The sequence below is a fragment of the Xiphophorus couchianus genome, chromosome 23 (genome assembly GCF_001444195.1).
Source record: "Xiphophorus couchianus chromosome 23, X_couchianus-1.0, whole genome shotgun sequence".
Taxonomy (NCBI): Eukaryota; Metazoa; Chordata; class Actinopteri; order Cyprinodontiformes; family Poeciliidae; genus Xiphophorus; species Xiphophorus couchianus.
This window is the reverse complement of record NC_040250.1, coordinates 15,170,925-15,197,628: the sequence shown is the minus strand read 5'-3', so window position 1 is coordinate 15,197,628 and position 26,704 is coordinate 15,170,925. Positions and strand designations below refer to the sequence as shown.

Sequence of the window (26,704 nt, the reverse complement as noted above, 5' to 3'; positions counted from 1 at the left end):
TACTGTAAGTCTAGTACTATGTCCATGTAGTTTGCAATTGTTGATAACAATAGTTATTGTCTTTGCAGGATGAAAACCCTCCTGGCCTGAAAACTTCACTTTGGAAGCAAATGGCTGAGTTGCACAGATGTTGATTAGAATCATTGTTATTATCTTAATCCGATAAGGTTTTCCTCTCTCTCTCATCGCAGACAGGCGGGATATGTGTGGGAGTCAGCAGCAGAGACATTAGATCAGACAGCAATCAGCTCTTGTTCAGTAGGAGAATAATGGAGAACAACACACAACAACTCTGCAATGATGGTAGAAAAACATTTCAATCATTTCATTTAAACTTTATTGCTAGACGAATATGATCTGATTGAGTGCTTGTTAACAAAGCAGTTTCTGAGCAGGACAATGCAAGTGTCCAGAGATATTTGACACACATTCTGTAGGAATATTAATTTATATGGTTTCCATGTATGACTGGAAAAAATGCATAAAATAGCAGAAATTCCTGTAACCAAAGAGTCCTAGACCAGTGGTTTCAAACCACTTTAAAAACTCTGGCACTTTCACAAGCAGATAAATCTGTTTTGGAGACAAACTCTCCTCAAATATGATGGTTTTAAAAAATGTATTTTTTAAACATTACTTATTCAGTAGAGTCGTTTCTGTTCTACAGCCACTATCTGTGCTTTTTCCCAGCATTCATCCTTTTCAGAGCCTGTATCCAAGCAGGGAGATTTGAACGATGGGCCGGCAACACTTCATCTATTTCTGCCTGTGCTGCCTCAAAGTCCGGCTCGAATAACAAGTCCTCATCTGCTTCCAAATCTTCCTCCTCATCCTCCTCTTCCACCGTATCGTCCATGATGTCCGGCGACTCTATGGCGACCACCTGCTCGCAAAAATGAACCCGGCGGTTCTCCTCGACCCGTCTCTGCGTCACAGAATCGTGAATGACCAAAAAAAAATACAGACAGAAAACAACAAAAAATCAGTGTCAAATTTACCAAAATGTGTTAGACATGTTATGGTGTTATCAAAAACAGAGCGGTTTCTGAGTGGCTTTGTAATTTCCTGAAATGTCTCTAATGATCACTTTTAGTTTAAGTCAGTTTATTCTTTTGTTTTTTCTGTATTCTGCATGCAGGGATTACATGCAGAAAACATTCTGCATGTAATCCATATTGAATTTGACATATATGCATTAAAAATGCACTCAAATTGTGATTTAATCAGTTTTTTAGCTGCTAATTGATATTTAAGTGTACCTTACGCTTTAAAACGTTACACCACAAGGAGGCGCTGTTATCCACAATCTCTCACCCGTTTTGTCATAGTCTCCATTGCGGATTCGGCTTCATGGGACATGGTGTTTCTGAGCACACTCCGGGGAGGCGGAGCAGAAGGACTCAGCGATGTTGGAGACAGAGAGACAGGAAGAGACCTTTGCTCTTGTGAAGATGAGATGTTTCTCTGCTGTGACTCCACTGACTCTTCCATCATTTGGATGCTGGTTGAGGATGGTGAAAATAAGGGCCCTGGTTCATCAGAAGAGGGGAAAAAAGTGGATGAACAAAAACTGCAGCAAATGCCATTATTGATGAAGACTAGAGGAGGAAATATTTTATTAAAGCATAGATGAAGCACGAAAACTGGCAGCAAGAAGACAGTGACAATTAAAGGGTACTAACAGAGTACTTTACCTGAATGGCTATATAAATGAAAATTCAACACAAAACAAAACATTAGCATATGATTTGAATATTTAGGAGTTATTATATAAAATTTAAATGGGATATCTATTGACAATATCTTCGGTCAGTTGCTGCCTTTAGGATTCTGTACAATCGATTATCTCAGCATCCTTCAACCCTTCTGCATCCTTCACTACATCTGTGCAGCTTCTCTGTGGTTTTCCTCTTCCTCAGAACCTGGCATGAAAACTCCCTGTCCAGTAGGTCCAACATCCCTCCAATCTAATAGTTTTAAATACTTGACTCCAAGCTAAACACCTGATCTTCTGTTTTCAGCTTTAGCCAAATTACAATCACAAGTACTGATAAAACTGACATTATTTATATTTGTTAAAATATTGTTCAGAATATTTTAAATGGTTTTAAACTAAGTTTGAACTGCATTATAAAGCTGTTGCCTTTCTCATACTTCTAATTAACCTGGTCCCTTATGTACAGCCATGAGTTTTCTTCTTCTTTATCGCAGAGGTTAACTATGCTTGAGCCTGTTTTCTAATTGATGCAGCATTATGATATCTGATTACTAACCCAGCAGGGTTTTTTTATTTTATTTTTTAGTCATTGGGAATATGACTTCAAATGTAACTGAGTAAAATCTAGGTTCAGGTTTTGTAAGCAACTTAAAAAAAAGTTCAAAGTACGGACAAATCACACATAATTACAATAACGTGAATAAATGTTAGTAGGTGCTTTACATCCCATAGGTTCCCTGTGAGTACCTTACAACTCCTGTAGCTAGCCTGATAATATCATTGCATTCTTCCAAGTACTCCTTTATTTACCCTGTAGGTTTCCTGTATGTCCCTTGTTGGCACCCATAATTACCCCTAGTAGCATGCTGTTGATACACAATATGTATTTTAATAGGTAGGATTCTTTTTCTTACATGATTAAACCCAGTTTGGATTCAATGGTGTGCCTTTTTCCTGACAAATAAAGTCCAGGTAGTTAAAGTTAATAACGAGTTAAAGTTAATACCTTCCTCCTGCCTCTGATTGGTTGTTTTTTACTGGAAAGCAGCAAGAAACAACTTATTTATTGTTGTTATTTATTCATTTATTGTTGCTATCTTCAGAAATACTTGTTAATTCTGAAGATAGCGTTAGGCCCACAGAGATGAGGCAGATGAACTTGATTTTTTTTCCATATTATCTGTTTCATATTCTACTTTCATAACAGTGACAGTTTTAACAAACATGTAAGAAAACACATATTGTTTAAGGAAGTTATATACTGCAGCTGTAAATAGTCAAAGGTAAATTTCAAATACCGTCTTAAGTCCCTTGCAGGTATTTAATAAGCATCACAGATACCATGTAAGTATAGATGCCCTTTAAGGACTGGATTCTGCATATATCTATATAAATATGTTACAACCTGACAATGTTTACTGAATAATAAAACATAGATTGTGTGTTTTCATATTGTTTCTACATACCTTTATCTGTCTTCCCTCCATCACTCATTTTCTCAGTCTGAAATCTCTCCTCTTTCCTCTCAGCTGGCTGATGTTGCCTCTTTCTGCTCACCTGGATTCTGTTTCTTGCTATTGAATGGTAAGGATTATCTGATGGCTGCAACCAAGAAGAATTAATACTTTTAATGCTGGAGGTGTAAAAAAAACAAAAAAAACATTTTTTTTACATGTTGGCTTTCAGAAAGAAATGAACATCTGACCTCTGCGAACGCTGACAACCTAAGCTGGAGTTTGGACAGCATTTCCGATCGGCTTTGTCCATCTTCCATTGGCTCCAACTCGTCAGCCGGCTGCTTTAATGCTAACGTGTCCATGTTTGCAGCTGGGAAAACAGGGGCTGACTGTGGCATGCTGAAGACTGGACCAGGTGAGGACTCTGTACTCCTGAAGCTCCACTGGTTGTTCCCAACTCCAACCTGATTCAAAGTTCCCGGTGACTGATTAAGACTGTGAGGCTGTGGCTGAATATAGGAATGGATTGATGGCTTCTCTGATGGTCTCTCAGCTACTGAGGATGTGGAGAGGTTTGGGTTTAAAAACGTAGCCCACTCCTGACCCTTGGTGATCTCATCCAGAAGGCTGAATGACCCCAAGCCGATGTCAAAGTCACTGCTACGCCTGAAAGAAGAGAAAGTTTAAGCTCAATTTGGCTTTTAGGAAGCAAAACGTTAAAATCTTATAATCCAGAACATTTCAAATCATTAGTGTGTAGTTCATTGTCCTGATTAAAGTATATATAAATGTTAGATTCGTTTTGTTTCAGAACAAATGTAAAAATATCAAATCAAATCCAGCAGAGATTATGCAAAACTGCAAAATGAAAAGCAGAGACAAAATTTGTTAGAGCTGCATTTTTGAAAAATTACTCTGTTGTATTTACAGCACTTTTTTCCTTTATGAAACAATAAGAAAACATCAACAGAGACATTACATCTGTGATAAATATGGACAAATTGTGCCATAGATTCAGCCAGTCAAACCTCTCTTTAAAATTTATTTACCTCCTGTTTTTATTTTTTTAACATTTTTCATTTATTTTAGTACTGATAATGTGTTTTTAAAGATCTCTATCACAGTATGTATATTTAATTTTTATATTTAGAACAAATTTTGTTCTACTTTTTTCTGTTTTATGTAAACTACGTTAGTGTTAGTTTTAAATACTTTTGCAACACAAGTCATGTATGAGATAAATGAGGAGAAATATTGCATGTATGATGTTTTTGTTTTAAAATCCCCTTGACTTAATGCAACGTTTTTAACTTTTTAAATTGTTTTAATTTAAATAAAAATTATAGTTGATTGCCACTGAAAAAAAAAGTTTTTTACCCCAAATTTCAGTTTCATTTTTACAGATTTTGTTCTGCTGTAATTCAGTGTGCATTTATTTTTCTCAAGTATTTCTCTAAAACCATCATTTTCCTTTCTGTTTGGCTCAAAGGTTGTTACAAACTTTCATCAGAGTGATATAACACTGTTTCCTCTGCAAATAAATTGAACATTATAGTTTGGGATTACAAAAGTACTTTGTAAATAAAATAAAAGGTTTAAACCCAGACTTGAACCCCGTGGCACACCACAGATAACATTTGGTAAATTTTTTTCTAAGCCCTTGAAAACAGAAAAAGAACAGAGATTGTTTTATTCTCTACCCATTTTTTTTTGTTGCACTTGGAAAAATAGCAGCTTGAAAGGACTTTTTACAGGTATATTTCAGGAATTTACTACAAAAAATAATCCCTGTAAAGTCTGCAGGCTTTTCATTCTTTTTCATCAACCTTTCTTATAAAAATGAGCTGAGAAGAGTTTGAGGATTTATTTATTATAGAACAAAAAGGGCTTTTGAGTTGAAGCTGTCAGCCAATTTGATGATAAAATCAAAAATGTAATTTTATTTCCCTCTCCCCTAATAAGAAAAATGGTCTATTTAGAAGAATCACAACACACATAGTCTGAAAGCATGTTTGCAGAAATCTGTTGACAGATCTTGTCAGCGACAGGAGTGCTCTTGGCACATTAGATGTGAAAATGTCAGGTAAAGTAGTCACAAGGCTATTACTGGAAAGATCCCAAATGCCTTTCATAATTCTGATGAGGCTCTAAGGGACAAATACAAATAAGTAAAATCTAACTCTTAATACTTTTAGGACATCAGAAACAATTTGGGCCTGTTTGGACATTATTAAGAGTGAGTCTGTTTGGTGATTACCCGATGTAGCTCGCAGTAGTGTTGTCTTCTGTTTGTGCAGGATGTAATTTGCTGGAATCAGTGCAGTCCGAAGGAGAGAAGGTTGCAACTGGATCATTATTTGGTTTGTTGCCTGGTGTATCTGGCATTATTACCTGGTTAGAAATTGAAATGTGATAAAAGGTTGAAATATGTCCTCAGACTATTATTTTATTTACAATAATCTCTAGCAGAATATTAATAATAGTAACAAAAGAACACTGCTCACTTGCGTTTCTTGTCCAGGAAGTCCGTCTTCTTTTCCCTTTTTTCCAGCATTCCCATGTCTGTCCTTAAATTTCTCCTTGAGCTTCTGCGTCCATCTTCTCGTTTTATTCTCAGTTGATCGTTTTCTCCTCATGCTTGTTGCTACTTGGCTGTTTGAAAATACCTGCAAGTCGTTATTTTGTTGCAAGCTGCCGAATCCTCCATTTCCAACATGGGATCCTATATTTCCCCCACCAGCTAAGCTGGCGTCTGTGCTGTTCACGGACCACGCCGGGACGTGGTTCTGGTTTTCCATCATGTTCAAAACAGCACCGGTATTAGCAGGAACGTCTTCTCTCATCAAGGTGCTGCCAATGCTCTCCTTTTCTGTATCTGCCCTCTTAAAGAAAGTGAGTTTAACCTCCTTTTGTGGTTTAGCAGGAAAAAGCGGCCTTGTGTTTGTTGGGGAGAACCCAGGCCCTGGAGCCTGACCCAGCTCCCACTTCTTGCCTGAGTCTCCATTGGGGCTGACTTTCTGTGAAGGCAAGAAAGTTGGACTTCTGGTCTCTTCCAAAGCAGAACTTGCTTGGTGTTTTTCATCCCTTAGGAAGCCAGAGGTACTGTTTGTGGCTGAGATTGAGAACTCCTTTGAAGGGTACCCGTTAAAACTAAGCACATTCACAGGACTGCTGGGAACTCCCTGGAGGCTGGCAGCTCCTCTCTCACCATTTTGGCCCAGAGTCGGAGCTGCAGAGGAGGATACAGGTGTTTGAAAAAGCGTCTGGCCCTCTCTTCCTGACTGAAGCTTCAGTCTCTGCAGCATAGACTGCAACACGGCCTGGCTGTCTGTTGAATGAGGTGACTGAGACATCTAGGAACAAATCTTCAGTGTGTCAGATCCTGGTTTCACTGAAACACATGTGAACAACGTAGCACATCCAGCGCAACAGGGATAGCTTCTACTCACTGCTGCATTTCGTTGAAGCTCAATAACAAGACAGAAAAATGTACCTGTGCTGTGATCATTTCTCTCCTTTAATCCAGCTTTGGCTGAAAAGACTCCGACGAGGGTTGGCTTGCTCTTGCCAAGTTTTCGGCTCTCTTTTCATCGTGCGAACAGTTCCTCACCACGAAATCAAGCCGAGGCCCACGTTTGACCTCTTATCTTCCTGCTGCTTCTTCTCAAATGCGCCTCGCTGTCATTTTACATCCACTCTTTCAACAGTCCTCAAATTGTGCAACAAAAGTCCTTCTCTCTTGAAAAACAAGCTTTTTACATAGCTCCTCTTGCTTCTTGTAAAAGTGTCTCTCTTTCTCTAAATGTCCACCGTTTGGGCACTCAAGCCTGTTCTAGTAATACCTCTTCTTCAGCAGCTGCTTATATCACCTCTGATGGGAGGAGAGTGAGAACACGGCCGCGTTCCTCACATCTTACGCACTGAAGAAGACAAACAAGACAAACCAGAGAGGTGAGATAATTCCACTTTGACAGTGACTCTCCCTCTGTGTGTTACTCTGCTTGAGTTTTAAGTCGCCCTTCCTTCCTATTTCTTGCTGAGTGTAGCACATGAACACACCCCCTCTTTCTTCCCACAGTGACCCTCCATTGGTAATTATAGGGAGGTTTACTTTGAGAGTGGCATCTATTTTTACAGCTAGCTTCTTTAGATTGAGAGAAAACTATATAATATATTTAGCAACCCATTTTGTGTCAACGGTTCTCCAGGACTAACGTTAGACCTGCAGTGCCTTGTAGTAGCATTGATCTCTCTTAAACCTTTCTGGAAATTGTCACAAACACCAACTTACACATAATGTATTAGAGTTCTACACAAAGTTGCTCTATCATGATTGCACAATTGTGAAGTGGAGAAAAAGTGATACAAAGCTTCACATTTATTTTACTGTATCTAGCTTTCTTTTACATTGATCCTTCCTAAATAAAGTCCCATGCAAAAAACATCATTTCTGGGTTTTCTAATTGGTCCGAATTACATGCCAACTCTGTGTAAATACATCTGTTGGCATGCTTGCCCATCTAAAGTTACAACTCTGAAGGAGTTGCAGAGATTCACAGTTCAACCAAGAGAATCTATTGACAGCAAAAAGGTATTTATTACACATCCAGGATCTGGCCTTTATGAAAATGAAAGGCTAGAACTTCAGCCTTTTTGATGAAAGTCCAATTTGCCACACAGGAGGTATAAGAAAAAGGCGTTCAGGTGAGATAAGACCAAAAAATAACTTTCTGCCTCACTTGCAAGTACTATTCGGAACAATGAACACTGCAAACCACCTTGAACACATCTTACCAAAGATAAATCATAGTGGTGCCAGCATTATGCTGTGAAGAGACTTTTTCTTAGTAGGGTTATAAAAGGGTGGTCATAATTTATGAGGACAGATGATTCCAACCCTAAACATATAACCAATGGGATGGCTTAGATGAAAGTATATTTATTAGTTAAAATGACTTAGTCGAAGTCCAGCGCAAAATCCATTTGAGAATCTGGGGCAAGACTTCTGGGACTCTCTCCCTCCAGTCTGAGTTTGAGTTAGTTTGTGAAGAAGAATGCTGGTTTTACAAACTATTGACTTCGTGGGACTCAAAAAAAAGTCACACTTTTCAGATTTTTATTTGCAATGTTGTAAACCAAGCATTATTTACCTCTCACTTCACAATAGCGCAATATTTTTGTTGCTTTGTCATGCAGTACCTCAGTAACGTAAACTGATGTTTGTGGTTGTAGTTTGAGAAACTATAATTAAAATGTGGGAATACTTTCGTAAAGGACTGTAATATCAGTATTATAATGTTATCCTAAAGACTTCTATTAACATGTGATGTCATAATTAAAGTCTAATCCATCACAATGAGCACCAGATGAAAATGATAAAAACAGATTTAGAGTTGCTTGTGTTTACATGAAAGTGTTGTTGTTTTTCTGTCAGCCTCTGTAGTATCACCTCCCATAAGGAGTGAGAATAGGAATCTAGTCAAACAGCTAATGAGGTTCAGTGCAGCACAAACATCTGGGCGATTCTACAGCAATCCAGACTTATTAAAGGCAAAATCAAAAGTGAAATAAGGCTAGAGGTTTCATGAGTGAAGATAAAGGCATACGTTTATTAAAATCGACCTCAAACTAACCATAGTACTTTAAAAGTGACCCTTTGAAAACATACTTTTAATGAACCTCAATTCAGTTACAATTTTATTTTTCTTTCTTACACCAGGAAAAGGGAAAAGAAAGCAGCTTAATTGAGAATTTGCTTTATTATTATGCATTGCATGTAAGCAAAACAATGCGAGAGAAATAAATATCTGCAGGATGCAGTGAGACGATTACAAATCAATGATATGCCTTTTGATGCACTGTATTATTTACCAGCAACTGTTTAAATTGTAAAATATATTAATAGAAAATTGTTCACATTTTATCTGACAGAGCTAAACTATCTGTTTTAGTGAAATATGAGTGTATACTACATTGCCAAGTTTTGTAAAAGTTTGCTGAATGCTTGTGATTTTAGGTAAGATGTGTAAAAAACTGGGTGAAATCTAAGATATGCAAAGCTGTGCGTCTGAGGGAACAAGGTTGGGAACCACCTAAAGCTGAAAGTTTCTGTTAGCAACATCAATATAATGAAACTAACTGCATTTTTTTTTTTAAAAAAGGGCAACCGCTGTTAGGTTTGAAAGTTTTCAGGTGTGTCACACAAGACAAACGAGAATTGTGCCATGAGATCATAAACTACAGGAATAGTGATGGGTAGAGCAAAAATGAGACATTGCAGAAAAGCATTCATTTATGTTTTGATAAATATCTTAGTACTAGTATAGTTACCAAATGCTAAATACTAGTTGGTGACTAGTTGAAACCCATTTTTCTGTCTGAATTAATCTTCATAAAAATGCTATTCAGATTGGGTTAGAATGACCCCTTTCATTACTGTTTAAAAACGGCAATATTTCAATATATCCACACACTTATATCAAAAATTTACTTTGTTTAAAAGGTTGGAAAAACTGAACGAACCGAAAGAGTCGATTCCGAGCTAAACCCACAGAAAAGTGAATGCGCATGCGCTTGATTCCTTCTTCTCTGATAGGTCTACAGTGCGGAAGTGGGTTATGGCGGCGTAAACAAGGCAATAGTCGGTTATTCAGTGAAGCAGTCATCGCAAATAAGCTTTTGCAAACACGACCACTGCTATAATAAGTATGTTTTCCGTTGGACTATTTATTCTGTGGGCGGACGCTATTAAAACTCAACAAACTGGTTCTACAGCTGTTTGGTAGCTTTGGAGAACTTTTAGCAAGGCTTGCTCACCTTAACTGATATCTTTGTAAAAATGCAATGTGTCGTAACGGGAGGAAACGTGAAAGGTACTGACTATTTCCTGCTGTTCCGTCGTTCTCTAGCTAGGTCATACGCAATATATGCTAGTGATGACTTAATTACTGATTGTGTGTGTGTGCATGTACCGACCAGTGCTGGGCAAAGCCATCCACTCTCTGTCCAGGATCGGGGACGAGCTGTATGTGGAGCCTCAGGAAGACGGGGTGAGCTGCTCTGCTGCTGTCAGATACAGCGACACTTCCTTCAGCCATGCATGCAGTCTGGTTTCTTCCTGTTAGTGCAAACCTTGCGTCAATGAACAGTGTTGATTTTGTTGTATTTCTCTCTCTCTCTCTCTCTCTCTCTTCTAGCTAGCCCTGCGGTCTGTGAACTCCTCTCGATCGGCATATGCTTGCTTCCTGTTCGCACCGCTCTTCTTTAGCAGGTGCAGGTTTTTATTTTCCTGTCTTTCGGAGTAGATCAGTAAGCATCACATTTATGCAGAGACTAACTGCACCGTTTCACGTTTCTGTGCAGGTATGCCATTCCCACTGGGCTCAACTTCCGCTGCAAGATGGCAATAAAGGTGTGGGAGCACAAATACACAATTTAAAATCTGAAATTTGCCGCTTTGTCAGTGGCTTTCTAACTTTGCGGAACGTACAGCCATAAAGTCCACCAGGGACTGCTTCATCATCATCTGCAGTTTTTCCCACATTGACATAACGAATAAGTTCCTACAAGAGTTTCCTTATGTACAATTACAGCTTTTCATGTTGTTTTATCAGTACATTTATTTTAAAAGACAGTTCAGATGTCCTAGTATCAAGGTATACAACAGGCCAAATGTTTTAAAGCAGTTTTATTAGTTTACCTCACGACAAAACAAACTACATTAAATAATAATCCTCACCATAAAATATTTTATAAAGAGAGCCACATTAGGCATGTTTACTATATTTTTCCAGTATTTTTGGAGTCTTCTTGCATACTTTAAAGCAAGCTCCTCATACTTTAACAACATCATGGTATTTATATCAAATGCAAATTGTAATTTGTTCTTCTTTTACATTGAAGTGGTTCCTCTTGCAAATCCTCTCATCTTCTAAATGTTGTGATGTAGATCTCGTAGCATAAATTTATCCCTCAAAAGTGCTTAACAATGAAAGCAAACTCTGATCTTTCAGTAAATCCATCCCAAAATTCAAAGAACTCCTACTTGTATGGGCAGATTTAAAAATGTGATGTCCTGACATTTCTGGGGTTACAGTTTTCCTTTTTCACTGAGGTGCCAATTAAAGTTCATGGCGTAACTGGAGTTTTCTGCGGCTGTTTCAAGCCTCGAGTAAGGCAGAAATTTCTCCTTCTGCCACCTGCTGCTGAACACTGCAGGCCAGCTGGCTGAAAGAAAGCTACTATGCTAGCCGTTGTTGTTGTTTGGAATTGGCCCTTTTACTGAAGAAACGTTTTAAATGTTTTTCTTAGTATAACTGGTTACCAAAGAGTGACAGCAAAATTAGTTTAAAATTCTCTCCAACCTACATTCGAAAAGTACAACAAAATTTAGAGTATATTTACCTTGGATTCATTTTTTGAGTTAACCATAAATTGATATAATGTTTTCTTGGAGCAATTGAAGTAGTTATCGTTTTTCCTTTTTTAAAGAAAATAAATTAGATGTCATGTTATACATTTTTGTCATAGATTTCTGTGCTAGGTTAAAACAGCAGTATTTTCATAAGTGCATTTTTGATGTTGTGAGAATTACCAACCCAGGTATAGATTGACGTCATCTCTTCACCATATCTGATTGCTGATTTTTTCTGACTAATTCCAGTTTAATATTTCTCAGTAAGAAGAAGGAAATGGATGCATCTGAACGTTTTCTTGCGTTGCTCATCTCTACATTCTGTTCTCTGTGCCACGTTGGTACCGGGAGGTTGTGGTTATCAGTGTGAAACCTCTGAGCTTCCTGCCCCAGATAGTTGCAGAAAATCTCACCTAGTAAAATCGGCCATTTTACACACGTGTACATAACGTGTGTTATAGTAAGCCTGTAATATGCCAAAAGTGTTTTATTTACATGACATAAAACATGTATGAGATGGTTTCACTGCAGATAAAGTTACAGAAATTCCTGCGTCTGTTATAGAGGTGTTGCTCTACTTCCTGTTTTGTTTTTATCTTACCAGAGCGTGCAGTCCGTCTTCAAATCTCTTGCAACTTTAGAGAAAACGGTGGAAAAATGTCACATTGGTCTTGATGAGCAGAAAGATCGCCTCACTTTCACGCTGCACTGCAAACATGGTAACACCACCCTGCTTCCCTTTCAGATTTACAGTGCTGTACACTGAAGAGTTTCACAGGGGACATTTGTCATCCATTTTGATATATTTAGTACTAATTGCAGCACTGCGCATTCATTACATTGCATTCTCTCATGTTCTTTTGAGTTTTAAAGGTTTGTGTGTTTGGACGTTCTCTCCAGGCCTCCTGAAGACACATAACCTGTCTTACCAGGACAGTGAAAGCTTGGAGGCAGTCTTTGATAAAAACAGCTGTGCCAATGTGTTCAGAGCCCAACCCAGGTTTTCAAATATTCACTCATTTTGTTTTGCTTTCATTATGCCACTGTCAAATTTAACCCCGATCTGCTTTTTTGATTTCCTTTGTTCTCAGAGTGCTGGTGGACACGGTTGTGCACTTCCCTACGTCTCTGGAAGAAGTGACCGTGACAGTGAGTGATGAACGGATGTGGGTTAGAAATCATGTGGAGGATGAAGCAGGTGAAAAAAATATTTTTTTTCTCCCCCTCCAACCAGCAAATAACATGACAGTTACGTCAGCTGATTAGTTAAGTTATTTTCACAGCAAATTACAAAGTGAACACTCCCTTTCAGTCCCTGGATATTTGTCATTCCCCCCTCTTGAGAAGGTGTGTTTCTCAATTGAGTCAATCTGAAGGAGCTAAAAGTTTAGAACATTTAACAAAAGATGCTTTATGTTGCCTTAAATGACACAGAACAGTTACATTAAACGGATTTAAACCCAGAGATGCTCTTGCAAATTAAATAGTTACATAAAACAGAAGCAGAAGTTAGGTCTTCATTTCTTTTCTGTTTTGTTTCTCCCTCTCAGAGCGCTCGAAGGCTATGCTAACTGAGCTGTGTCTGGCTGCGGATGAGTTCGACTACTTTGCCGTCAAAGCTCACTACAGCATCACTTTTTGTCTAAAGGAGTTTCGGGTGTGACAGATAAGAGAGAAACAGTAATCGCTTTGACAAAATGACTGGATTCCTTTTGGTCCAGAATCTGAGATAAATCGTTATCTTCTCCCCTCCAGGGTTTGCTGTTGTTTGCTGAGTCCACTGGCCTCCCTGTGTCTATGTACTTTGATGAACCAGGCAGGTGAGCGTGCTTATTTTCAGAGTGTTCACATATTAAGATACTTGTTCCACTTTTGGCCACTGATCTGCGTATTTTGTGTGTGTGTTTGTGTGTCAGCCCTGTGGTGCTTTCAGTAACAGACAGCGTTCTGGAGGGGAATTTTGTGCTGGCGACACTTTCGGATAATCATGATCTTCACAAGAGCAACAGAGGGTAAAAAACAAACAAGCAAACAGACATTACTGGTTATGATTCTGTAGAGAACGCCTATAAAAGCCTTGACACACCAGTCAGCTGTCAGTAAAAAGAAAAAAAAAACGCTGAACAAATGAAAATCAGATCAATGCTTTAACTTTCAGTCAATGTTTCCTGTTTGACTCATTTTAAAAACGGGCAGGAAATCCTGAGTGTTTACTCCTTCATGCCACCTGGTGGATAATGTTAGTGTGATTCATATCAGCTGGAAGTCACTGTGCTTGAGACTCTTTTTTTTTTTTTATCTCTGGCGGCTGCTAGTTCTTTAGCCGTAATCCACAACCCTTCTGCTTCATATTCACAACACTGACAGCATAATAGCTATTTTGGATCTGTCTGGTATAATTGTGGGCTGCTGTGGTCAGTAGTTCAGTATGTCCCAGAATTAGAGCTCTCCATCTTTCTCAAGATGCCAGCAATGATCCTAGGTCAACATTTGTTGCTGCCCCACAACTTGAGTAGGTTCATAAGACCTTTTTCAAACAGTATTAGCACTTGCGCCTAACACCAGCTGTCACACACCGTGGTGAAGCGGTGATAATTTGGGTTGGGTTTTTTTTGGCAATACCTACGTCCCTTGCAAACCACCAAGTTGACCACAAATTACTCTGTATAGCAAAGTATTCTACAGTCAAATGTAAGGTCACCTCCTGACAGATTAGCTTGGCTAAAATTAGACCATTTAAGCTGTCATGCAATGTTTTTGTCAAAAGTCCCCCATTTAGGAGAAACAGATAAAATCATATGGTAAACAACTAGCTATTGCTGCTGTTTTGTTACAAGCTTCTAAATGAGGACCTGCACTTAGTTTCACATACCCAACTTCTCAATGTTTGTCTTCATCTCGGTTTAATAACAATATGGTGGGATGTGTTTAATTAACTTAGTTTTAATTTCAGAGCCTGTAAAAGACCAGATCATTTGTGAAATATTCTGACACATAAAACTCTAGAAGTGAAAGAGTGTTTCCTTGTTTGCCATCACTGAAACAATTGTCTTGGCATAAAACAAGTTCAGGCTGCAAAGCGTTAACTACGGAGGAGTCTGGCTCACAGGATGTTGGCTGTTACCAAAGGTTTTCTGTATGTCAGAGGAAGCAGTAAATGTTCTGACATCAATTAGACATCACAAATCTCGCATAAGCTTATTTTGAATAGTTAACAAGATTCGCCTGTATATAAAGCTTGATTAAAATGTAAACATGTTGAGTTTCCATTACAGTTTGTTGCCTGCTGTTTATTTTAAGGTTGTTTGATTTTAGTCCAGATGTATCATCTATAACTTATTGTGAGACGGAATGAGACGAAAATGACAAAAATGGAGACACAAGTATTGCTCCTTTGAGTCATTAATTATTAAAGTACATCAGGACATTTGGTTTTATTCGTGTCTTCGCCTTTTGTGTAATATGAAAAAGTGTGTCGTTATTGCTGTGTTGCTTTAATTGTCTTTTAAATTGACTGATGTTGTTAAAGGCCCACCTGGGGACAGGCATTGTAAACTAACTAAGGCTACAGATGCTTAGCCTTAGATACTTAACATCCCATTTAAATAAACAAGAAAGAAAGTTCATATAGATTCAACTCAGAAAGTGGATATGTTCTTTACGTTCTTCCTCATTCTCACTGACTCTCTCCTCAGAGGCGACGCAGACCAGCCACATCCTCCTGATGACTTCATGAGTGACGACATGGATGCCTATCTGATTGCCATGGATACCAGTGCAGCACCAGGTCCCTCCACCGCAGACCCGCCCCCTCCTTCATTAGCCACATTCAGAAAGCCCCCGGCACCTAATTATAGGACCAGAACGCACAGTGAGGAGGAGGAGGAAGATGATGGGGAGGAAGATCCAGAGAGACCGCCAGATAAAAAGGTACAAGAGTTTCTCAGATAGTGAGATGCCGCTTTCTAGGGTTGGATTTACTTATTTAATCACACATATTGATGCATTAATATAGTTAAGCCCCAAATTTTTCTTACCGCTGGCAGATTTACATTTAAAATAAATATTTGATTCCCTCTGACTGAATCATATTCATATTAATGTTTTGAATGTAATAGGCAATCTGTGTAGGGAGCTAAAGATTAGGGTGATGGCAGGGAGGAAACATGTATAATATGTTCCAAATTATAATGCAAATTGGATTTAAGTTTCATAAAGATAAAATTTTTTGTTGTGCTATTAAATTTATAGATGGTATTTTGTGTCAGGGCTCTTTGAATCACTCTAATTAATTTCAGAAAGCTGGTTGATTAGTTTGTCTGGTGAGCTCAATTAAAGGAAATCTACTTAAGAAGGATGTTCCACATTATTAAGCAGGCCACAGGTTTCAAGCAATATGGGAAAAAGAAAGGATCTCTCTGCTGATGAAAATCATCAGCTGGTGTAGTGCCGTATGACAAGATATAAAAACATTAGATATTTAACAAAAACTGAAGCGTTATCGTACTGTGAAGAGATTTGTGGCTGATTCAGAATAAATATGGGTTTGTACAGATTAAGGCAGAATGAGGAAGGTTTCTGTTAGACAAATTCATCGGATTAAGAGAGCAGCTGTTAAAATGCCCTTACAAAGCAGCAAATAGTTATTTGAAGCTGCTGGTGCCTCTGGAACCTCAAGGTGGAGGATCCTCCAGAGGCTTGTGGTGCATGAACCTACTATTGCAGAAACGGTTGCAGTGGGCCCAGCCGTACATGAAGATTAATTTTCAACATTGTTGTTCACTGATGACTGCTGTGCAACCCTGGATGGTCCAGATGGACGCAGTAGTGGATTGGTGGTGGATGGCCACCACGTCCCAACACGGCTGTGACGTCAGCAAGGAGGTGGTGGAGTCATTTTTTTGGCTGAAATCATGAGGAGAGAATTATTGGTCGGCCCCTTCAGAGTCCCTGAAGGTGTGAAAATGACCTCAGCAAAGTATATGAACTTTCTGACTGATCACTTTCTTTCCTGGTTCAAAAGAAGAGCCGTACCTTCTGTAGCAAAATTATCTTCATGCATGACAATGCACCATCTCATGCTGCAAGGAATACCACTGTGTCATTGGCTGCTATGGGCATAAAAGAACCTTTGTTAACATGTAACTCAGTATGTTAAGATGTTTTTGATTGAAATAGCTTTTGTGACCACTTAATGCTGCACATTCAAAGAATGACCTTTTGCAGTTCTTTATAATCCATAGATTGTTTAGAAAATCTGCTGTGCATAATAATTTGGAACAGTGCATTTTGAGTTTTTTATTTTTGAAAAAAAATACTGTTGTCATTGGGAGCTTTGTTCAGTAAAATTTGATTTATACTGTAATAGTTCATGACTTGAAAATTATACTGACCATTGCATTGCCCATTTAAGAAAATCTGAGAAAATATCACTTGCACAATAATTTGGAACACATTGTAAAAGCTGCTCAGCAGTTATTAGAAGGGTTTGGCAGCTGTAACCCCAATAAAGGCTTTTTGGTTACTGATCTAGAAGGTATAAAATATTGTTCAGCCTCCTGTTTTATGATTAAATATAAATAGAAACAGAAAATATACCTTTTGTCTATTGTCTTATTAGCCATCAGGAGATGTGTAATGTATAGTTACATCCGTTTTTCACATAAGCAAGGGAAAAGTGTAGTTCCTTTCTTTCAACCAGCTGACCGGCCATAAACAGCAACAGGTCAGGGAGGGGACATGCACCTACTCTATGTGTAGGAATGGTATATCGGGAAATGCTCAAATTTTTTGAAGACCATCGCTGGCCCATATCCAAGTAGTTATATTGGATAAAATTAATTTTTTAATGGCTTTCCGTATTCTCCCACAGTTCCGCTCCCTGTTCTTTGGATCAGTCCTTCCTCCTTCCTCTCAGATGAACACGCAGCCGCTTACGACTCAGGAAGTGCTGGCCAGCGACAGCGAGGATGAAACTGAAGCAGAATGACGATCAGCGATCTGACAGAGGCGAAACGTGGGAGCGCTGTTACACCACCACACCTGGATTACTTGAAACGAAAAAAACTGACGCTTTGGACCCGACTTTTTGTTTTTACTGGACAGATATCGCTGTATTGTTTTTACTGAGGATTCTGATGTTCATGTTGAACTTGAAAACTGTGACGAAGTGAAGCTAAACATGAAGCACTTCAGTTCGTTTTTACTTTGACTCTGTCTGGCTGATGGAGAAGCAGTTGCACCAAAGAAAAATAAATTTGCTTTTCATATTATATAAACAGTATTTATTATTTATGTACATCTGAAAAGGTTCAAGTGTAAACCAAGATTGAGCTCAAACAAGAAAGGGAAACAATATGACCTAAAATCAGATGCCGTTTTTGTTAAAAGTAAGATTCAGCATAGGAAACAGAATTTCTAGTGATCTGTGAAACGGTCTTTGCAGGATCATCGGTAACTTTCTCCTTCGGGCCTTGAAAACTTTTCCCCCTGGTCTGCGGTTTCCGTCTCTCCCTCTCTTGTTCCTTCTCCTTCTTCTTTCTCAGCTTCTCCTCCTCTTTTTCCTTTCTCTCCTGCTCCCTCCGCCTCCTCCTCCTCTCCCTGGAGCTCAGCTTCTCCTCCGCGTCTTCCTGGACCGCCGGCTCGTCCGCTGGCATCACGTCGCTGAAGTCCTGAATCAAGATTTTGGGAACCTGCATCTTGGGCTTCTTCTTCGGCTTGGCCTTTTTGGGCTGCTCTCCTTTGAGTTTGCGGAAGAGTCCGAATCGCTTGGAGGCGTCGGGCTGCTGCTCCTGTCGCTCCCCCGCATCATCTGTCACTTCAGGAACGGCTTGCTCTGAATGTGCTTCCTTGGGTTGTAATTCTGGTTGACTGGAGCTGAACTGGGATTGGTTGGTCTTCTCAGGACCGCTGAAGAGGTCCTCTGAAAGTCTACGCGTGACCTTGGAGCCACGTGAGCCGGAGGATTTCCTCAGACAGTAATCAGCAGAGGAGCGACTGCTGCGGCGCACAGAAGGTTGCTCCTGGCTGCCGTCGTCAAGTTTAGGAAGATCTTTTGCATCCTGATGAACTTTGTCTTGGATATTTGTGTTGCTGTCAGTATTTGTTGATTCAGAAGAAATTGTGACATTATTCTCTCCTGCTTGGCTTTCTTGAACATTTTCTGTGCTTTCTGCTTCCTCCACAGCACCAGCTGCTGACTCTTCAGGTGTTTGCATATGAGAAGAGCTTATTTGTTTTTGATCAGACTTATCTTTAGTCTCATCCTGTGTTAAAATCTCACCTTCTTCTGGAGGTGGTGTTCTCTCTGCAGCCAACTCGTCTGGCTGATCGTGTACGGGTAATTCCTCTGAATCTTTTGGATTAGAAACACATTCCTGACTTTGTGCATGTACAGGCACAACTACCTCCCCTATTTCCTGTCCAGGGCAATGCCTTACTGCTTCAATTTCTTCTTCAACCACAGCCTTAGTATCACTCTCTTCCTCTTGAGGAGTGCTTTCAGGTGTAGGTGGTGTCTGTGAATCTTCCTGCTCTGTTTGTGTCGTTTTAACATTTAGTTGGTCCTGCACGGCCACATTTTCTGCCAGGACATCGGTTTCTGTCTCTGTCTGGGTGTGGGTCTCTGTCTGTTTTGTTTCAACGAATGATTCAGTGCTGTGGCATTTATGCGTCTCTGTGATCACTTCTTCTTGCTCCTGCTCTGTGTCTGTTTTAGGATCCAGGTCTCGGTGACATTCTGAGACCAGGTTTGTCTCACTTCTTGTCTCTGTGACCTCAGTGACGGCGTCCAGCGGCCGCTGTTGTGAATTTTCAGTTTCTGTACCAGACTCTGGTTTTGTGCCAGCTGGCTCCTCCCATGACTCTGTGTAAGACTCGCCGTTTGTGTTTTCTCTCTGAATCTCTGCATGATTTTCCTCCATGGTGGTTGTATTTTTGTTTTCTCCCTCTTCATGAGTACCAGTCACCTCAGTCTGCGGCTCATTGCTTTGCTCTTCCAGAAAATTGGATTGACTCATATTTTGCAGCTTTTCTGGATTCTCAGCCTCGCTGTTTATTTCTGTATCCCCACTCTCCTCATTGTTTTTGTTACTTTGCTCGTCAGTAACATGGGATTGGCTCACAGTTTGCAGACCTGCTTGGTTCTCAGTCTCATTTCTGTCTACAGCCTCACTCTCCTGACTTTGCTCCTCCAGAACCTGTGGTTGGTTTGTGTCACCCAGCTCCTCTTTCTGCTCACTTTCATTTGATTCTTCTGCAGCTTGTGAATTATTTTCAACAGATTGAGACTCCTCTGTCTTTTCTAAAATGACTGTGCTTTCTCCAGTCTCTTTGCTTTCCTCCTTTTCACATTTTCCTGCTTTCAAAGGCTCAGTTTGTTCTTCTACTTTTACTGTTTCTTCTTTGTGCTCCGTTGGCAGACTTTTGTTTTCTTCCCGTTTATTTTCTTCTGCTGGTTTTGTCTCTGTTTCTGTTTTCTGTCCATCTGAAACTACATCCTCCTCTTTGACGTCTTGGACGTTTTTCTTGAATTCTGCGTCGCTCCAGTTTCTCCAGTCATCCTTTGCTCCCATGGAAAGATGCCTCGAAACTTTGTTGCCGGCCTCCCACTCGCCAGCATTGCCTTTTCCTCCTTTCCTAAACTTCTTGTGAAGGAGGGCAGGTGAGAGCGAAAGAGTGGAGGCGGAGCGGGCAAGAGGAACAGACAGATTCCCCGTTTCTCTCTCTTTCTGCTCACGTTCTTCCTTCTGTTGTCGGGTTCTCGCCCACGCCATCCGATACCCATAGCAACGACCCCGCGGGTCGAACGTAGACGAGGGTTTGTCTTTCCTCCACCTTCCCAACTCCTTCTCCGTCCGCTTCTCCAGGTCTTTACCTGACAGTGGCACTGAACAAACCTGAATGAGGGGAGAGAGAAGGGAGCTGTGAATCAGAGAAGAGGTTTGTTCATGATAACAGAATAGAAGAGTGGGATTGGGAAAAAATGTGGCTTTATTGCAGTTAAATACAGAGTTTCAATTGAGTTTAAATCAGGATGGTATAAAAGCCCCATGGTTGTTATTGTTGGGTTAATCTTTAGTGTGTCCCTGATTATATTATTTATTGAAAAGACAACTTTTTATTACAGAAAAGGGTGATCTGATACATTTTCATACTGGTTCTGCAGTAATCCTTTTCTGTAGTCCAAAGGGTGTTCAAGCTATTTGTAACATCAGCCAAAATCATCAAATCAAATGGGCTCACAGACCAAAAATATTGGGGTTTTTTCTTCAAAAAAATAAAATAAAATAAGCCAATTCTGGGCAAAAAACAGCATTTAAATCACTATTTGAAAACACTTCCTGTATTTAGCCAATTTTAATAAATTAACAAAAAGCAGATTTGGGTGCAGCCAAGTTTCAGCAAAAGTCACAAGATGTGGTCATTGCAGGAGAACAACTGTTTAAAGATAAATGCTTTGACTTATTTGTCATTCAGACATCCACTTACAAGCGTACACACAATAAAATTACATGTTGATTAGCTCAAGGTCACACACTAGAAATTAAATTAGTGTTAAATTCTCAGAATTCATTTAGCAATCCCCACAAAATGAGAGCTTTTGTGGTTCATTCATACAGAATGAATCAAAAATATAAAAATATATTACTTTTCTGTTATGAAAAGATTTTAATTTGTGATCATTTTGCCATAATTAAAAATAAAAAATCTTCATCTAATTCAATCAGGGAAACCAAATTTTTATAGTTCTTGAATGGCAGCAGAGGACAATAAAATATTAGTCCAAGAGCCACAAATGGCCCTTGGACCGCACTTTGGACACCCCTCCTCCAGACGAAAAGAGTATTTATATATATTGTATAATATGTATATTATGTATATTTCCTCTGCAGGGAATGAACAAACAAGGAGTGCTAACTCTTTTCAGTGTTACCTCTGCTATGAAAGTCTCCTCTTCCTCCTGGACATGCTCCCTGACCCCCCTCAGGCTCTCCAGAGTCTCCATCTGGCCCGGACACTGCTTCCTCTGCTCGGCCCGGCCCAGGACGCGACGCACCAGCACCACCGCCACCTGGAGCAGCACCTTCACACCTGGACGGCAGGGATGGGAGAATTTCACTAATAAGGATGCACAACAGCGACTGCAGTGGCAAACGTAAAACTCACATTGCCTCGATTTGATTTAGTTTTTGGTGTAAAACCACACACACATAGACACACCATAGCAGAAGAAGAGGTCCCACACTCGGAGAAGCGTGTTAAAGGGCAGGTGACGTGTGAACAGACACATCAGCCAGTCGGTGGCGAACATGAGCGGCTCCACGCCGTGCTGCTGGAGATGCTTGTGTGCAGCCGGGCACGTCTTCTTCAAGACCCAGGAGAGGATGGCTGCGTCGAACAGGACTCCCTCCTACACAAAACACCAGTCTGTCTGTTAGAGAGTCACACCTTATTAACTCTGAGCAGGTGTGTCTCCTGGAAATATCTGATGCAGTGGAGGAAAAAGGTTTCCCCATAGAACAGTATGGACAGGTACGGGAAAGTACTCTAAAAGGTGTCTATCTCTTTCTTTGCATCATCCTTTGCATCTTCCCTCCATTCATCACTCCACCTTTCCTCGCATCATTCATTCATTTGTTTGAGTCTGAAACTTAAATCTGGAAAGGTGAAACGTGAAGGAAGCCATACTGCTCATCCAAACTAAGTGTTCACTCACCAGCAGAGGGCTGTAGTATCCAGGAAGGTACTGCTCACTGATCTGAACCAAACACCAGAAGGCCTCCTGCCAGACATGAACAAGAATGTCAGGATGTAGTGACCAGAGGTTTGGCTAGTAAAAATAAATACTCCCCCTAAAAACGAGAATGCAAAGGCACATGGACACGCCTACAGGCTGATTGATTCCTGTTCATTTATTTTAAAATAAATATTTGTTATAAAAACTGAAGAAAAAAACCCCAAAACAAACATCCATTAAAAAGACATATGAACGAGATGAGTGAGTACAGGTAAAACTTCAAAGTCTGCCCTGACAGAAATAATTCTCCCTTTCATGGTGATTGTTCTCGAAGTGAACTTGCACCTAGTCTACAGAACAGAAACGTGTTTTTGGTCCAACCTCAGCAGGCATGTTCATCAGCAGCACCGCAGCCACCGGCCCCTGAGCCTGGCAGTAACCTTCCTCTGGCTGGAACTGAGTATAGGCTTTCAACACCCGGAACAACCCCCGCTGCCTGCACACACACACACACACACACACACCCACACACCACAGTAATCAACCACATAGCACATGCAGAGCAGTTAGCTCAAGTGTTCACACTGATGAGAAACATTTATCTGTTTTAGTTGAAGAGGCAAAGATTTATCTTGCAGGTACAGTAACTAAAGGCGTCATAAAGTTGTTCTCCACTCACAGCTTGTTGGCAGAAACACTGGGTAGAAAACAAACCTACCACTGGGTAGAAAACAAACCTACCACTGGGTAGAAAACAAACCTACCACTGGGTAGAAAACAAACCTAACACTGGGTAGAAAACAAACCTACCCGTGTCCGTCTTTGGAGAGGAACATCTCGTGGAAGGGGAACTGTCGGTCTAGATCCCTCTCGATTATATCCACCCAGCTCTGCAGACCTGGCTGTGAATCTAGAGACTGAGATAACAAATCATTAATATTCCAATGTCACACAGAGTTAAAATGGCAAACTTGATTTATCTAGTTAGTAAACGCTGGTTGTTGTACAATAAACATTAACTGCATGTTTATCATACATAGTGATAGATTTTAAGGGTCACATGTTAATTTTTATGGTCATCTCTTACAGCTCCCTAATTAATCATCACTGGATGTGGAAATGTCACAGTGGACCTCCAGGAATTTAGATTCTGTTCTTCTCCATTTTCCCTCCTGATCCTGATTTCCAGTAAGATGCTAAATAGAAAAAAACATTTGGACTCTAGAGCAATAATTTCATTTTTTGGTTCTTGTATTCACCATCCACAAATGGCAAATTTTTGGATTTACTTTACATTCCACTCAGTCTGTGCTTATACTTGTTTGTGCAACTTTTTCCAGCAAAATGTTTCATTCTACTTAACTTTAAGCATGAATTTGCTTAAAAGTAGCCTTCAGTGAAGAGCCGCCTTCTTTAATAATAACTTTTTCTGGCTTTTTCTATTGAACAGTCAAGTCTCCTCCATCATTATTTAGCACACTTCAGAATAAAAATCCTGTTTTAGTGGTTGTATCTACAAATCCAGTTTTATGTTATTGATTGAAATTGATGACCTTCAACATAATCAGAAAACAGACCCTTGAAATGTACCACTGTGAAACTCAGTCAGCGAATTATTATTTTTTTATTTAGTTAGTGAACTAAATTAACTTTGCTAACTTACATAGAGGTTGCATGTATCACAAACATGTTTCCATTTTTAAATCACAATAATCAGGAAATTATTTTCAGCCTCTCACAAATTATTCAGCATAAATATCAATCATATTCTTGCAACAACTATGCAGCTTTTTCTGCAAAAGAACCCCCCAAAACATTGTTTGCTAGAAACCATTAACTCCAGTGAAAACGTTTTAGCTCTTGCCTCATAAAGGTTTTCATTTTGTCTCATTCTTTCTGATGCTCCACACAGGAGAGGCCAGCACTTTGCTCGGAGCGAGGCAGGGATTCCTTTCTGGCACTGCAGTTTGACCTGCAGAGACATCAAGACCCAGTAAGAATCCCTATAAGCCATTTTAACAGCAAACAACTTGGCTTGTCGTGACAGTGAAAAAAACAAGGCTATTCTGCTTTTTAAAATAATTTTATGACAAGCTAAAGAAGAGTTTATGTGCTTGTTGTCTCTCCACCAGCACACACCTTGCTGCTCTTCTTTAACAAGATGCGGTCCCATTGGCCAATGATGTTGATCCATTTGGCTTCCCTCTGTCTGACCAGCTCAGGGGATGGGCCCACACTCCTGACACACAACACAGCACACGAGACACCAAGTGAGTAATTTTAGCACATTTTGTAAAAGAAAAAAGAAAGATAACCTATGAACTAATTTCTAGGGGCTTTTAAAGTCAGCCTGCAGTGCTGCTCTGTGCCTTTACTGCAGAGACGCAGAGCTCTGAAAAACAAGGCAGGAAACAGGAAAACCACACGTTAGCAGTTTGACGTCTCCATGGCAACAGGTCAGGATGTTATCAATGGGGAAATTGTGAAGACGACAGGTAGCAGGTTGCTTAGCCTCTCCTACTCTGATTTGATACTGCTTCATCTACCATCATCACTGTGTCAAGTGTTCACTTGCTGCCATGGGAAAAAGTGTGTGAGTTCTGATGTTTGATGCTGCTGCATAAAACTTTATCAAGGGTTTAAAATCTCCTGTTTAAACTCTACCTGCACTTTAAAATCCTTTTTGTCAGATGCTAGAGCAACTGTCAGAGTCCCTGAAGATGCACCAAACTGTTTAATAAATAAGATAATGCAGCGCTGCCCCTGCCCCACTTGTTGCTGCACACTGCCAGTGAGCTGCCTGAAAGGAGGCTGACAGGCCGTGTCATAGAAACTCATAGTTTGGAAAGTAAAAGAAGCACAAATTAAGGAAATTATAAACAGCATATATAAACTGTGAATTCTTTTCATTTTTTAAGCAATGTCAAAATAGTGGAACAATCTCACAGTGCCTCAAATATACACCGAGTATTAACCATTACTGTAGGCATATTCTGATTTTTAGAAAATATTTTGTGAGCTTCTTTATGCTGTTCTAACGATCTGACAAGCTTTTTGTTTATTCTTTAAATGAATAAAGTGTTATAGAAGTCATCTTCTATCTCTAGCACCTATCTTTTCTCGCAATAATATTAAAAAAGGGCCTAAAATGGTTTTCATTGCAAATAATAATTTGATTATTATTCCTAATAATAATCAAATATGATATATTATTTGTTTTGTGCTCTGTTTTCAGATGGTGCATTTTCCCTTTATTATCTTAAAAAGTTCATCTTCATTCTCTTGCCCCTTTGTGCCTTTGCCATTTTGTTGTGCAAAACATTTTGTTGAATTTTTCTCTCTCTCTTTTAGTGTCAGTGTGTATAATGCACATGTTTCTCTACTGCATTAACCCACCAGTCCTCAGATATGTGGTGTGGTATAACTTCCTGGTCTCACCATGGGAAGACAAAAATAAAAGTTATTTGTCACTCTGGGAGCCCTTTGTACACATTTTCTCAAGTTGATTCTGCTAGTCTAAAACCTTTTATTACATTTTGTTTATAAAAACAAGGAACTTTTGTATCAGTTAAATTAGAAAAGAGAAATCATTACAATGGTGGGAGAATATATGAACCTCATAAATTCAAGCAGATTAAGATATTTTGCATACTATTTATATACCAATTAGTCAGAGCTTGCATTTAAGGGATTTTAAATTTTGTATCTGAACTTGACTTTTAAAACGATCTTATTTCCTTAAGCGGTGCATGTGGTTTTTATAGCAGTATAACCCCTCGTGACAGTAAAGTAGCAGTTCTCCAGCATCCTGCAGGTGTACTCACCCAGCTGTGGATCCATTGGTCAGAATGAAGCCAAACCGGTCCGTCTCTGGTTCAAGGCTGACCTCTGATCCGGCATCCGACCCAGAGCTGTCCTCCTCACTCTGATGCCTGTGGGGTTGACTCGATGCTTTCAACATCTTCGCAGCACAGAAGACGGGGGCTCTTGTGGTTCACTTTGTAAAAGTATCCCCCAGTCATGAAGAGTTCATGATAGTCGGGCTGTGCATCTTGAGGAGTAATAATCCCATCTGAAACAAGCAATAGTAGTCAGTAGTCTACCTGTTCTTACATGTTTTTCTTCTGCTGCTATTTCTTTCTCTGTCGCGCACTTGACTAAGGGTTGGGAGAGTTTTAACAGGAAGTTAATAGAGTGTTGACTTCCTGCCATTCAACCAGACACACCATCAAATGAAATGTAATTTAAATGTAAATACCTTTCAGATTCCCTTCATTATTGTGTATTTATTTGCAGAAGAGGTGCAGAGCGAGGTCTTCCAGTAATGGAAGTAGAAGATAAACTTCCTCTCTCTATTTACCGTTGTTAATCTGCACACC

The 26,704-nt window shown here is 39.7% G+C and overlaps 3 protein-coding genes across 3 annotated transcripts; 1 reads left to right on the top strand and 2 right to left on the bottom strand.

Moving 5' to 3' along the window:
* Positions 1-319: 319 nt before the first annotated feature.
* Positions 320-10,305, bottom strand: LOC114138771 (uncharacterized). Its single transcript, XM_028008191.1, has 7 exons — positions 10,150-10,305; positions 5,679-7,094; positions 5,432-5,565; positions 3,423-3,840; positions 3,184-3,319; positions 1,315-1,529; positions 320-925 (listed from the first exon to the last, which is right to left on the bottom strand). Exons 2-7 carry the CDS (start codon positions 6,525-6,527, stop codon positions 671-673), a joined length of 2,007 nt encoding a protein of 668 aa, XP_027863992.1. The 5' UTR covers positions 6,528-7,094; positions 10,150-10,305; the 3' UTR covers positions 320-670.
* Positions 9,683-17,859, top strand: rad9a (RAD9 checkpoint clamp component A). Its single transcript, XM_028008192.1, has 12 exons — positions 9,683-10,046; positions 10,153-10,223; positions 10,371-10,444; positions 10,537-10,585; positions 12,192-12,306; positions 12,488-12,587; positions 12,679-12,785; positions 13,138-13,244; positions 13,343-13,407; positions 13,504-13,599; positions 15,283-15,517; positions 17,460-17,859. Exons 1-12 carry the CDS (start codon positions 10,013-10,015, stop codon positions 17,574-17,576), a joined length of 1,170 nt encoding a protein of 389 aa, XP_027863993.1. The 5' UTR covers positions 9,683-10,012; the 3' UTR covers positions 17,577-17,859.
* On the bottom strand, positions 17,849-26,696 carry tbc1d10c (TBC1 domain family, member 10C). Its single transcript, XM_028008190.1, has 10 exons — positions 26,584-26,696; positions 26,150-26,397; positions 24,465-24,564; positions 24,190-24,297; positions 23,136-23,242; positions 22,707-22,821; positions 22,305-22,370; positions 21,809-21,998; positions 21,522-21,679; positions 17,849-20,484 (listed from the first exon to the last, which is right to left on the bottom strand). Exons 2-10 carry the CDS (start codon positions 26,284-26,286, stop codon positions 17,971-17,973), a joined length of 3,495 nt encoding a protein of 1,164 aa, XP_027863991.1. The 5' UTR covers positions 26,287-26,397; positions 26,584-26,696; the 3' UTR covers positions 17,849-17,970.
* Positions 26,697-26,704: the final 8 nt, after the last annotated feature.